The sequence below is a fragment of the Salvelinus fontinalis genome, chromosome 42, assembly GCF_029448725.1.
Source record: "Salvelinus fontinalis isolate EN_2023a chromosome 42, ASM2944872v1, whole genome shotgun sequence".
Classification (NCBI taxonomy): Eukaryota; Metazoa; Chordata; class Actinopteri; order Salmoniformes; family Salmonidae; genus Salvelinus; species Salvelinus fontinalis.
Window position 1 is genome coordinate 17,600,314 of NC_074706.1, and position 14,043 is coordinate 17,614,356.

A 14,043-nucleotide genomic window follows, 5' to 3' on the forward strand; every position below is an offset into this window, starting at 1 on the left:
GGTATCCAATCGCTAGTAATTACTATCTTGTCTCATCGCTACAACTCCCGTACGGGCTCGGGAGAGACGAAGGTCAAAAGCCATGCGTCCTCCGAAGCACAACGCGCCTCCAACCCGGAAGCCAGCCGCACCAATGTGTCGGAGGAAACACCGTGCACCCGCCCCCCTCGGTTAGCTCGCACTGCACCCAGCCCGCCACAGGAGTCGCTGGAGCGCGATGAGACAAGGATATCCCTACCGGCCAAACCCTCCCTAACCCGGACGACGCTAAGCCAATTGTGCGTCGCCCCACGGACCTCCCGGTCGCGGCCAGCTGCGACAGAGCCTGGGCGCGAACCCAGAGGCTCTGGTGGCGCAGCTAGCACTGCGATGCAGTGCTCTAGACCACTGCGCCACCCGGGAGGCAAAATTGTGTGTTTTGACAGCAAGTAATCACATGCCCGCTGTTAGTATAGCTATGGGGCTTGTATGTGCTAAATTATTATAATTTGAGAACATTCAGGTGAACTGAATAGAAGGCATTTAAAAATTTTAATATATGATAAATATTTTTTTCTGTAAAATGCTCTTTTAAATGAGTGTTTCTGGGCACACGGTATGTCCCAGTACTGTCTTAACAACACATGTCTTGCACGCTTAAACGTGAATGTCTAGTGTCCTCAGTAACAGCAGAAGAAATTTACCCACAAACCCATGTAATGCAATCTCAATGTTTTGGTCTCCTCCGAATCCACAAATACTTTCATAATTGAATGTTTAATCATCCTTAAAATCGAATGTTTACATGTACGTTATGTTTACTGGAGTCATTAGTTCAATTTGCCATCCAATATGCCATATTAGGAAAAGAAATGTCAACACTGTTGGCATCAGATTACTTCTGAAATCACATTTTTGCACTGGTTTGTTATTGTTTCTCAATAGGCCAGTGGGAGACTGAAATGGATGGAAAGGATATCGCCGACTGAGAAAACACTGCTTCTTATCACTACAGTAGCAGAGACACTTTCAACCATGCTTGAACCATGCTGAAACCACCACAAACAATAATGGCCAAGAATTGAGGATATTTCTGGAACTTCTATATTCAGAGCCTGGGATTTCGCGGTAGACTTGTCTCCCCATGTATTCCAAAAGAAATCATTTCATTCAGAAGCGTGGTAATGTTACTTACAGTGTTATCTACTGGGCGTATAGGTAACGGCAACAACAGGAGGAGAAGATTTGCACAATTTAGTATTAAATGAAGAAAAATTCAGATACAATAGGCTAATTGAAAAGTTGCACAAGGAAGAGTAGCCATATGAATTTAGTTGAAAACCATAGTTCAGTACATTCATCCTGTCGGAGTATGGCAATAGCAGTGTTAAATTGCACCTTGTCCATCCTGTCCTAATGTCATTATTGTCTGTATAATTTTGACCATAAAGGCCATGATGTCCATTATATACTGTCAAAACGATGCCTTTATCATGAACTTGTTTTTTGTACATATTGCTGTCCATTTATAGACTGTTATACACAGTAAATACCAGATGTGTAAGATGATCACTCTTCTATAAACTGTAAAAACTTTAAACTAATATAATATGTTTAATAATAATATGTCTAATAAAATGACTATCGCCACAAAATGTGACATTTCCCACAATGCTTTTTTTATTTCATGAACAGTGATAGTGGGACATCATTTAAGCATTCCATATTCCGCAGTCATGTCAATGAGCCTCTCTGTGTGTCTGTGGCCGTTTTACGATGCCATCCAGATGGTGAAGGGGACGAGCAGGGTGGGTACTGTGTTTAGCAGCGTTAGGGAGCCCAGGTATAACATGGTGCCCGTTCCACACAGAGCTGTGAGGTAGGCGTTCATCCTGCTGCAGATGATTTTCCTCACTGTCGTACAGAACTGCAGGAGAGAGGATGAAACAAGAGTAAGCATCCTTTTACAGATTTTTTTTTTTATCCACAAGATGAATAAAAGCGTGTGAGTGTTTCAACACTTAAAATCTTATTAACGTTGCGTGAAAAAGAGGAGTGCTCCTTGCCTTTATCTTCGAAAGCCGTTGTCTTTGTTTGATTGAATTGGGGCCTCTGATATTCTAATGGTTAATCATTATTGTCAATTTTATTTATTTATTCATCCATATCCATTTGTAACCATTCAGATGCAAATCTCTTTTTAAAGGAGCTCTGGCCAAAAGGCAAATACAAAGAAGATACAGCAATTTATGAAACAGCATGACATGTCTTAATTTGACAGAACATTGTGATTCAACCATAAATACAGTACCTCTATTTAATAAAGTACTGTGTAACAGTGGTTCCCATCCAGGGGTACTAGAACCTACTGATTTATAGTACAATGCATGTATTAATTAAATTGAGGACTTCTTGTGTCTACATTAAAGGGGCAAACTGTGATTCAAACAACAGTGGTACCCCTCCACTGTTTTGGTAAACAGCCGCAGCCAAACAGCGATGCACGAGCGGCAGGTAGCTTAGAGGTTAGAGGGTTGGACTAGTAACCGGAAGGTTGCAAGATCAAATCTCCGAGCTGACAAGATAAAAATCTGTCCTTGCTCCCCTGAACAAGGCAGTTAACCCACTGTTCCTAGGCCGTCATTGAAAATAAGAATGTGTTCTTAACTGGCTTGCCTAGTTAAATAAAGGTTAAAAAAGGAGGGTCTTTAATGCATTAACACTAGATGGTGCTGCTCAACAGCGCACTACAGTCCAACTCAACAAGTCTGTGATTTTGTCCCAATTCTCCACACTTCTCCCAAAGTGTGCACTTTCACACTTTCTCTCATGGATTCAACCAAGGTTAGTAACTCCCTCCCTCCGCCTCTGCTTACACCAATCAGATGCTTTTGAATCCGTGACGGGGAGTGTGCAAATGCACACTTTTGGAGAAGGGTAGAGAATCAGGATGTAGCCTTTGTAGTTCACTTTTCATTGGCCTAAAAGCAATCTATCCACCGCAACACAGAATCATCTGACCTTTTCAGAGAAATGTACACCCTTTCGACTGCTCTCATCATACAGTACTTTGCATCAGTGTGCAGTATTCCCACATTGATTGGCTATCGTCTCTGCTAGGGGTGACCACAGCATGTCTAGTCTAGACGTTGGTACCAGCACACCTGTGTCGAGTTCAGATAGAAATGCCATGATTAGAGCTTACCCGATTCCTTACTTACATGCCAGAGAGGTTGCATGTCTGTTCTACCCAATATATTTCTGAGCGTTCCACAACACCGTGCCCTGCTGAACTCAGACCAGGGCACGTATTCCTTCGAGTGATTAGGTGTGCTGATCTAATACCAGCTTTGACTTTTAGATTATAATGCATGGAGAGCAGGTATCTAATTATAGAGTACAACTCCTAGTCTGAGACGCTTTATAAATATGGGGCCTGAGGACGCTCACTCATTTTATGCTCTAGAGATTTTGAGGAGCATGTCCATGAATCATGATCCGTTGAACCAGGCGTTTTACTGCTGGGCTGGAACAAATTAGCCACCTCTAGTGTATGCCAACTGCCATCATCTGAACTAAGTTTCTAAATTACTCCAAAGTAGGCCGATGTATACAAGAGACGTTGTAAATCCCATCCCCAAAACAAAAGGAATTGAGCAACTAAGCCGCTATTTCACCATAGTTTTCAACATAGTCAGTCGATGTCAGCGTGAAACAGCACTTTTACTTGGAAGACCAAATCATATCTGACGGTTGAAGAAAGGTTTCATCCTATTCATTTCCCTTTTATGTACGTTTCCGCTTAATAACTTTGGCATGCGAGGTGACCGAGGTCAACTTCACGACAACACTTTATTATCCCGTAATCTGTGTTTGTTCCGTCAAATTCATTGAAATATCTGCCGTATTTCCCACGCAACCCACGTGCTAAAACTCTTTTCTTTCAGAAAATATCTCTCCCGTGTGACCTTTTGATCCTATGACATAGGTGACTGGATAAATAGAGGTACTTTTGTGGCTACAATCACATGTACCAAAAGGGGCATTTCCAAAAGGTTGGAGAGATTATATGCTCTGAGCTAAAGCTGATTCGTTCCAATAAATGTTTAGTGTGTAGCCTAACGCTCTAACAGCAAAGCTATGTACTAATGCAGGTCATTGAACAATACGTTTATGTAGTTTTTGCTTCCCCAGCGTATTTATCGGCAGTGAATCACTTTAATATTTCTTCACTCAATAATATATAAATAGTATTACAAAACTTTGTCTGACCGTAATTTGAACCAGCAATAACTCTTGACTTGCCTAGTTAAAAAAAAAAATAATTAAATCCTCCCGCAATTGGTTCATTGCCCTGAGCATTATGTAACACCAAGTGTACTATTGGCTCATGGTTCACAATGTTATTCCTGCAGTCTCAACTAAAGCATTGTTTTCTTAACATCTCCTTCAGTACCCCCAGCCATTCCACTGATCTAATCCAGTACTAGTCCAGCACACAACTATAATAGGGCTTGATGATTGACAGGGTGAATCAGGTGTGCTAAAACTGGGATAGGTCAAATCAGTGGACTGACAGTTGAGGGGAGGTTTGGTAAACCCTATTGTCTAAATTGAACCCCTCCTTTACTTAATATCAAGACAGTGCCCTGGGGGTCACGTGATGGCTTCGCTCTAAGAAGTTTGCAGTGACTGATCTTAGTCGTCTGGGAAATCACCATCGATTTTCCGATCACATACTACCCCCAAAACGTGTAAGAACAGTGGAGACAAAGGACAAAGGAGAACCCCATACTCCACCTGGTAGGTTTGGTAGCTGATGGCCATGCCATAGCGGCAGTACATGACGTAGTGTTCACAGTTGTACCACAGCAAACTGTAGGTCATGGAGCCCATGAGCTTCTCTGCCCTCCTGGCCACCTCGTCCCCTTCCAGGGGGGGCTGGCTGCACAGCTTGTCCATGTGGTTGACCAGGATCTCCGAGCCATACGCAAAATCCACCAACGAGTCCACCCTGACGCTCGCCGACTTGGCGATCACCCCTAGAATCAGCCGGTTGTTGGTCACCATCTTGCCGATGGCAGCCTTGTTCTTGGTGAATACCGGAAGGATGTCCGGGATGAAGTGGGCCACCCGGTTGTTGCCCAGGTAGATGCCGAAATGAGTGAAGAGAGTTCTAGGAACTTCCAAAAGGTCGCCACGTTTGTACAAGGACAGGTCATACTTCGAGTCTTTGTCCTTGTCCTCTTCATCCACTTTAGAAGCGATGAAGAAGAGGCTGAGGAGTTGGAGGAAGGTAATCATGGTGGCAGAACTATATCCAACGGTTCGACCCCTGGCCGTTTTATCGAGGCTAAGGGTCTGGGAGGAGCCACGCGCGTGGGATTAGAGGTTTCGCAACTTTGCAGTGCAATTTTGACAGAAATAAAGGAGCTTTCTGCTAATCGTGTGGTTTTGAGGGCGGCTTAATTTCACAACCGAGGGTTTAATCGGGGGAAGTGTTCCGGTTATGTGGCTTTCATTGGCAAATCAGAAAAACAAATCCCCAATTTAAAAGGTCATAAATATTTTATAGCCTGAATAAACAGTCAGGTTGAGCTGTATAATGCTGACTCACTCTTGATGTGTCTGGAACTGCGAATATGGTACAGTAGAAAGAAAATAATAATGCATAGTAATTACTAAGAAATATTATCCAGAGAATGTGTATATTTTATTAATGTGGCTCTTGCGTAAATCTACTTTATATGATTAAATATTTGGGTTTGGAAATACTATGGGGATATATTGGGGATTTGATGTGGCCAATATTACACCAATAACATGATCATTTGAAAATGCTGTGGGTGGTATTGAGATGCACTGTGATTGCATGTACCGAACTGTATTGAAAAATGTGTGGGAAAATGCTTCAAATGGCAATTATTTACATTTTTCTTGAAACCAGACCAAAACAAACCAAATGATGACGTCCAATATCTTTATTAACATTTCTTATATTTACAATGTATTTGATTGAAAACAAAATTATTTGCTCCGAAAACACATTCGTAAAAGTATTGTATTAATCAGCGTAGTACTCCTAGAGTTTTAAACTGAATGTATCTATATAAATATTACACAAGAGTATCATTATTGAAGACATTTCATTATTTACAGATTAGACTACATTGACTTACACAGTAAGATTTTTAAAAAGTAGAAAATGCGCTTTGGCCAATCTTTTGTGGGAAATAGGGATGATAGTTTGGTCACAGAGGGATCATATGGCCTTTATAATGCCTTAATGGCCTACATGCAATACCGTAAGTGTTGACATGAACACTCACGTGTAAATTGCTAGGCCTACAACCACATTGCCCTCTGTTTACTTTTGGCTGGCAAGTATCAAATCAAAAGTGAATGGATGGTAGCTCTTGCAGGTAACAATGGCCTGTTATATGATATGCCATTATAGGCCTATATCAAAGGCATATGAGTTGGGAGGTGCCAAGTAATGTCATCACAAGGACCAATGACAAGACACTATCCTAAATAGTTTCTATTGAAATGTCCATAGGAGTGTTTGAAGGTTTGAACTTTGGCCTCTCAGCCGGCCATCCACAGAGTGAAGGAGATGAGGATTGTGGGTAATGTAGTTGAAGGAGCAAGGCCAAAGCAGACGATGTAGATCATTCCCAGGAGAACGCTGAGAAAGACACTCCTCTGGTCTTGGATGATTGATTTCAGGCCCTCACAAAACTGCAAAGAAATTAGATAAATGATGCAATTAATAAACATGTATGTATAGGACTTTTATGAACAATTCATTTTAGGCACATTCAATTTCTTTTTGTTCTAAATCTAAACTTTTATGAATTATGGAAGAAAAGAGAGAAGACCCTGGGTGAAATAACACCAAAACATCAAACCAAAGCTCAAATAAATGTATTTTCAGTAACACTGAATAAAACACAATGTTTCTGAATATAGTTGCCTATTATATTAACCATGGCATAATATAATTTAAAATTGATATGCATTATCATGAATATAAATACAAAATATGGGATTGTAAATATCAAAGGTTGAAGATGCTGTTCCCAATAAGTAATACAACCAGGTCTAACCTAAGTCAACAATTCAATCCGATGCATTTGTAATAATATTAATGTAAATGTGAAACTCTGAAAACATTATCTATGCCATAATCTAAAGATAACAGTCCTCACTGTGATACAGGTTATGCATAGGCAAAATATTTTAAGAAGACATTTATCTCCTGTAGCGTAAAAGTTAAGGGGTCAGAACAACGTTATGCACAACGTAATTGTATTGAAAATAAATAAATAAAATAATGCAAGGAAAATGAATGACCATTTCCGTTTGTTGACTTTTCGCTGAACCGTATCTGCAGTATGTAACAAAATGTTCACAGTTATTCCATAGTAAACTGTAAGGGATGGCGCCGACGAGTTTTTCTGCCCTCTCTGCAACCTCTTCATTTGGGAACGGTTGTTGCGCCTTGCATTTTCTATCCATATGATTCACCAATATGTTTGAGTCATACACAAAGTCCTCCAAAGTGTCCACGCGCACCGTGGCACACTTGTACAAGCAACCCATGATGAGTCTCTTATTTGTGATAACTGTTTTGATGATCATCTTATCATTGGTTAGCACGGGCATGATATCTGGGATCAGGTGAGCGACTTTGTTGTCACCCAAGTAGATGCCGAAGTGCGTGAACAAAGTTCTCGGCACCTCCAAAAGGTCCCCTCTCAGGAGAGACAACGGCGCGTGACTGTGCATCGTGCGCCCTTTGCATCCCGCCTCATTGCGTTTCCTATCCGTCCATTTAAACTCAAAAAGTTTGAAGTTGGAGAGAAGGGATAGCTTCTCGACGAGAAATGTCAACGAGTCGAGCATGTTGAAAGTTCCTGTCCAAAGTTTTCTGAGAGTTGTCTGGGAGAAGTGGGTTTAAATGCGTAAGTGCACTAGGAGGGGACAGTGCAGCTCGAAGGTAAACCCCGAAGACGCGATTGGCCACAAAAGACATTCCTATGGTATTTTTGGCACGTATGTCTTTTATCTTTAGTCTACATAATTTGGCACATTGTTTACTATACTTTTAATAATTTGTTTATGCCGAAGATGTACGTTGATTTGCGTAATTTAAATTCACAACCATTACATTTGTAGGATAAAGAAATTATAATTACAGGCTCATTGGAATCATATTGAACGAATACATGTGATATTTTTATTTACAATTTTATAATCAAAAAGGCAGATTTATTAAATAAAAAAAATATGACCTTGTGCCCAGAATCTTGAAATTGTTTTCCTTAATTATTGTATTACATACAGTAAGGCCCTATGGGACAATCAAGACAACATTTTTAAGAGCACCTTGTCTGGCCTATTAGGCCTAAACTGTCTTTTAATCTAATCTACCTCAGGGATCTTTACAGTTGTTGTATTCTAAGTAAACTAACCTTGTCTGCAAAGCATTGTGTTACTTTTGGAGCAAGCCCTTTGTTTTTTTGCTTTTTGGGGGGGTACCCCATTTTCTCCGCCCCATCACTGCAGCTCCCATATGGATTCCAGAGAGGCGAAGATCGAGAGCCATAGCAAGCCATTTTTAACTCATTTACAGTATCTCCCGGTACAGTATCCCCAAAAATGTTAGCCTATCCCATCCCATTCATTGCCAATGACCTGGAGTCAAATGGTTGACTTTTGTTTGTACTGTAGTTGGTCTTGGTTTGTGAAATGTGAGATTCTCTAATTAGGCTATTTAGGCTTTTGGCCTGCTTTGCTGACTCATAGTGGCTGGTCTGTTAGGACTATCTCCAATCCAGGATCATTTAGCGTGAATATAAATATTGTATTCAGTGATCCAATTTAGCTACCTGACACTGGCATATGATAACAAAGTGGCATTCCATAGACCAGCAGATTACTTGATAAAATCCTACTGGCTCCAATTCCAAGTTCATCAGGAGAACTGGGTTTTATTGCCTTCAAAATACAGGCTAACAGAGTGTTAAGATGGCTGCCTTGGTAGGGCTGCCTTAGCGGGGTTATCACTGTCAGTCCATATTCGGTCTGCCTTCACTCTTACTCCAACGACTCCCCTCAACCCCAAAACTAGTGGCTTATCATGTTATCATTGAAACTGTACATTAACTTGAGGTTCTGCGTCCATAACAAAGACTCCAGAGTGGGTCGGTGTTAGAAAATACATGATTTGCAGTTCAGTGCCTGTGTTTCTCTAAGTCTGGACAGATGAAAGGCTCCAAAGCGGGTCGATGTATAATTCAAAAGTCAACAAAGATGGAGTCGAAGTGTCTTGCACAAACTTCTAACCGTCCTCTTATCAACCAACATATTTGGGGTTAAAAGTTGAGGTCTGACCGTCATTGACCTTTGCAAGACTGCAGATGTGAAGTGGTCTTGTTGGAGTCAGAAAATAGTTGTGTTGTGGTCACATCCAGGGCAAGTCAAGAGACTGTTGACATCAAACTCCCCTCAACCCTAACTGACTGGCGTCTTAAGATATCCAATCCAACAGGATTTGCAGTTCAGCGCTGGTCTAAGTCCGTGCTTCTACACCTGCATCGCTTGCTGTTTGGGGTTTTAGGCTGGGTTTCTGTACAGCACTTTGAGATATCAGCTGATGTAAGAAGGGCTGTATAAATACATTTGATTTAATTTGATTTGGACAGCTCATCAGATCTTGACAGTGCCTGGAGAAGTGATAGATAGCCTAACGATCCTAACATATGCGCAGATCCGGTATAAATGCACCCTGCTCCCATTGTGTTAGAAAGTAATGTGACATTTTGTAACGGTAAAAATGAGAGTCCAAGTGCCTCATTTATAAAATGTTGAGGCCAACAGATTTGATCGTACATTGTGCATACGACTGTCACATCCTGATCTGTTTCACCTGTCCTTGTGCTTGTCTCCACCCCCTCCAGGTGTCAACCATCTTCCCCATTATCCCCAGTGTATTTATACCTGTGTTCTCTGTGTGTCTGTTGCCAGTTTGTCTTGTATAGTCAAGTCAACCAGCGTGTTACGCCATGCTCCTGCTTTTTCTTTTTCTCGTTTTTTTTTGCTAGTCCTCCCGGTTTTGACCCTTGCCTGCCTTGACTCTGAACCCGCCTGCCTGACCGTACTGCCTGCCCTGACCTCGAGCCTGCCTGCCACTCTGTACATCCTGGACTCTGACCTTGTTATGATATTTTGCCTGTCCACGACCATTCTCTTGCCTGCCCCTTGGATTACAAAAAATATCAGAGACTCGAACCATCTGCCTCCCGTGTCTGCCTCTGGGTCTCGCCCTGTGCCCTTATAACGAAATCCACATCAAAATTGCTAGGTTTCCATCCAATTGGCGACAGATTTTCATGTTGAATGTTCAAAAATCTGCATAAAGAAAATATGCATACCAAACTGACTTGTTGCGGAGGAAAATCAGTGCGTGATGACATATTACACACAATTTACTTTTTCGCATAAGTTTTCATGACCAAATACAAATCTAATGTTCCATGTGTTTCTATCGCATTTTCAACTACTGATAGTTTTGTCACAAACTGTTGTGTTAAGGACCGGACCCTTTTTTTTCAATTTTCACCTAAAATGACATACCCAAATCTAACTGCCTTAGCTCAGGACCTGCATATTCTTGATACCATTTGAAAGGAAACATTTTGAAGTGTGTGGAAATGTGAAATTAATGTAGGAGAATAACACATTAGACCTGGTAAAGAAAAAGAAAAACAAACATTAGTTTTCATATGTGTGTTTTTTTCCATCTTCGAAATGCAAGAGAAAGGCCATAGTATTATATAGGAGTTTAGAGGCAATTTAGATTTTGGACACCAGATGGCAGCAGTGTGTGTGCAAAGACAGCAGGGGTTCAAACTGTAGAACCCAGTTCCTACATTTTAATATAAACATTTATTTTATCTAACAAAACTATGCTTTATTTTATCTCTGTGACCCTCAGGACGACAAATCAGAGCATGATTGCTGACTCTAAGTACATTTAAATTCAGAGGTGAATGTATCACACCAGTTGCCATATGTTTTTGGTTGTGCACTCTCCTCAAACAATAGCATGGTATTTTTTTCACTGTAATAGCTTGCTGTAAATTGGATAGTGCAGTTAGATTAACAAGAATTTAAGCTTTCTGCTTATGTAAGACATGTCTATGTCTTGGAAAGTTTGCCGTTACTTACAATGTCATTCTAGTCACATTAGTGAACGTTCGCAGCAAACATCCCGGTATAGGGACACCGATCCCGTAGATCCTTAAGATAGCTGTAACGATGTGCGGAGAGGGAGTACATGTGACAATAGCAGATAAAATAGCAAATTTGCCTAATCTGGTCTAGCCAAAAGCTTGCAGACACTGTGCGGGCAGGCTCTGTGGGTAGGTTAGTCTACAATAGCCTACATGATGAGATTATTATGGATAAGAGCAATAATATTTTTATTTACCAAACGGCAGTCAAGCATCGATCATCATGTCACCAGAATAAGACCCTCATTTATTGGAAATGAGCATCAAGCTCAACACCGTGCACGCTCACAACCCTGTGAAGTTTATCATCATTTATTTCATCTGTAAACGAATAAACGACATGTTTCCCCGAGTCGTAATGGGAGGACCACACACCATGTCATCGCGTGACTCCAAGTTTCCTTCGATATGTTGGTTATATCAATATCTGTTTCCACCACCATTTCTTGCATAATACATTTTACCATCACAAAAAGATCCCATGTCGAACAAACAAATTCTGTCAGCATTTATAAAATTGTACCGAAACTTCCTGTTTCCATCACAGCTGTCATAAAAAAAACGGTGTGACTTTACTTGCATATAAACTGTAGATGGAAACGTGGTTGGAGTGATTCATAAATCTTGAAGTTTACGTTAAATTATGCCATTTACATAGATTGTGCATGACATTTTGTGATTTACAAATGAAACATAGGCCTACTTGTTTTTATTCATGGGGGTATATAGTATTATATAAACCAAATGTCATATTTTAAGAAATTACCATATGCAGAATGTGGTTTAAAAATGAAGTACATTATGGTGAACGACATATCAACCAGCGCTCTCATGTTCCACCTTTGGTGGTCACACCACGTTCAGCTGAATGAGCTTACAGTCCGTGAACTCCTGGGTGGCATTCAAACAAACCTTTGGCCTCTCCCCAACTCAGAGATTTACTGCCCAGTCAAATGGCCCCACAGTTATAGCAGTCACAACTGGGGGACTTTTAACAAGGGTCCTGAAAGGTAATTCCGTGAGGGCCACCAATAGTTAGCGTCGGCTTTGTTCTTGACTTCCTAAACTTGAGATTGTTACTGAGAGAAGCAGGTTGGCTAGGCGCTAGGTGAGAGTCACGAGTTTGAGGATAACACAAGAACTGCTCGTTATGCATATTGCTTTCTTTTGACTGAACTATCTGCGATATACACTGTATAACTCATTTAACCATTTAGGGTTGCAAAGGCAAATACGGGTGAAGCTTATTAACTACCACTTAAAGCTGGAATCCTTGACGGTCAAACTGCCAGGTCCGTTTGCGATACAACAACAAAGAAGTTACTGCAAATCCCCTCTGACAACATTGCACTTGTCATAGAAGAGCGCAATATGTACTGCACATTTTTTGTTATATGCTGCGTGAAGCGCCTCAATTCGTCAACAAAAACTATAACGGTGGTGGGGCAGCCAGTGATGCTCTTTCCCCCTACTGCGGATTCTATCTTTAAGCAGAATTTCCACTTGGTCATGCTTTGATGTCAATGGGAGACTAAATAAACATTTGACTGAAGTTGAAGTTAGGATTTTCCCCATACTGAGACTAACTGACTTAACAACTAACTGCACTGTATATGTAATGAAAAATTAAACACAGCTATCTCTTAGTGTTCAAGCCAATGTAATGGCCAATGAGAGGCTTTGATGCCGTCGGCCGCCATTTTGGTGTCCCCCAGAAGGAGCAGTCCTCCATAGGAATCATGGGAATTTGACAGGACAAAATGACATGTATTTAAGTATTTCTTAGTCGTAGTGAGGACAGCAACATTAGTACTCTCTAAAAAATATATGCTTCAAGGGATGTGTTTTTATATGTTCAATGTTGATGTTTAGTTCATATAATCTCATTTAAAAGTATTTATTAAGGTGTCTGTAATAGAATATAATTAGCAAAAAACAAACGTTGACGTTAATAAATACATTTTTATAGCTTCTCCCCCCCCCAAAAAAAATTAAGTGAAGGCGTACCACCAAAATGGCAGCGTGGTAGCTTCAATACAGCGGTCCTGATAGTCATTCACGGTTTATACACACCAGTGGGTGCAGCAGACTAAATACAAGACTGGGAAAAAGGAAGATTGCAGGTTCAAATGTCCATGCAGTTACCTCAGTGTAGCTAACTAATAAACAAGAAGAGGTGTTTCCTCATGTTAATGCATACGTGACTGGAAACTCTCCAACACAAATTCCCCTCAGCAGACAGTCACACCAACATAGGACAGAGCATCCAAGCCCTATCTTATCAGCTGGTCCCAAGTATTTCTTCCTGGCACTTGAGCGAGTACGAGAGCATTAGGAAACACTTTCCATCTGGCGTCTCTCTCCAGTCTCAAGGAGGAGGAAGAGGGGAGTTCAACGAAAACTCTCCACCGTTGTTTAGGTTTGGGGGCCCGACAGTTCACTCCCAGGTCAGCAAGGCCTTATCTGTCTGGGTGCCTGGGTTTCGCATGTTGTTTCCCATAGTAAAAGTGGGTTACTGAGAGGTAGCCGAGGTGTGATTTTTTTCTCTCTCACCTATGTCAACAGCGGGGGCTACAGATGTAGCTTCATAAGCCACTAGGTATCGTTATGACTCCTCCAACTGTTTGCTTTGGCGTGGAAAGCCAAAAAGAACTGAAAGAAGATGTTGGACACCCTTGCCAGAAATGTCGCCTAGCTACCAGTAAATAAGATACAACTAGCATTGTGTTTATGGTGGTGTGCATGGTGATACATGGGTGTCCAA

General features: G+C 41.1%; 2 protein-coding genes across 2 annotated transcripts; both read right to left on the reverse strand.

The window, feature by feature from the left end:
* Positions 1 to 1,735: 1,735 nt before the first annotated feature.
* On the reverse strand, positions 1,736 to 5,283 carry LOC129841515 (lecithin retinol acyltransferase-like). The gene is made up of 2 exons (XM_055909815.1): positions 4,768 to 5,283; positions 1,736 to 1,906 (listed from the first exon to the last, which is right to left on the reverse strand). The coding sequence occupies exons 1-2, from the start codon at positions 5,281 to 5,283 to the stop codon at positions 1,751 to 1,753; spliced, it is 672 nt and encodes a 223-aa protein (XP_055765790.1). The 3' UTR covers positions 1,736 to 1,750.
* Positions 5,284 to 5,945: 662 nt separating this feature from the next.
* On the reverse strand, positions 5,946 to 7,936 carry LOC129841105 (lecithin retinol acyltransferase-like). The gene is made up of 2 exons (XM_055909212.1): positions 7,336 to 7,936; positions 5,946 to 6,720 (listed from the first exon to the last, which is right to left on the reverse strand). The coding sequence occupies exons 1-2, from the start codon at positions 7,885 to 7,887 to the stop codon at positions 6,568 to 6,570; spliced, it is 705 nt and encodes a 234-aa protein (XP_055765187.1). The 5' UTR covers positions 7,888 to 7,936; the 3' UTR covers positions 5,946 to 6,567.
* Between the last annotated feature and the right edge of the window lie 6,107 nt (positions 7,937 to 14,043).

Bases quoted from the DNA above. Each gene is read 5' to 3' on its own strand.
- LOC129841515 (XM_055909815.1), bottom strand. From the start codon at position 5,283: ATGATTACCTTCCTCCAACTCCTCAGCCTCTTCTTCATCGCTTCTAAA. The intron at 1,907-4,767 runs GTTCTCCTTTGT...TCTCTCCTGCAG, and splicing joins CCTACCAGGTGGAGTATGGG to TTCTGTACGACAGTGAGGAA.
- LOC129841105 (XM_055909212.1), bottom strand. From the start codon at position 7,887: ATGCTCGACTCGTTGACATTTCTCGTCGAGAAGCTATCCCTTCTCTCC. The intron at 6,721-7,335 runs GTCATTCATTTT...ATTTCTTTGCAG, and splicing joins AAAGTCAACAAACGGAAATG to TTTTGTGAGGGCCTGAAATC.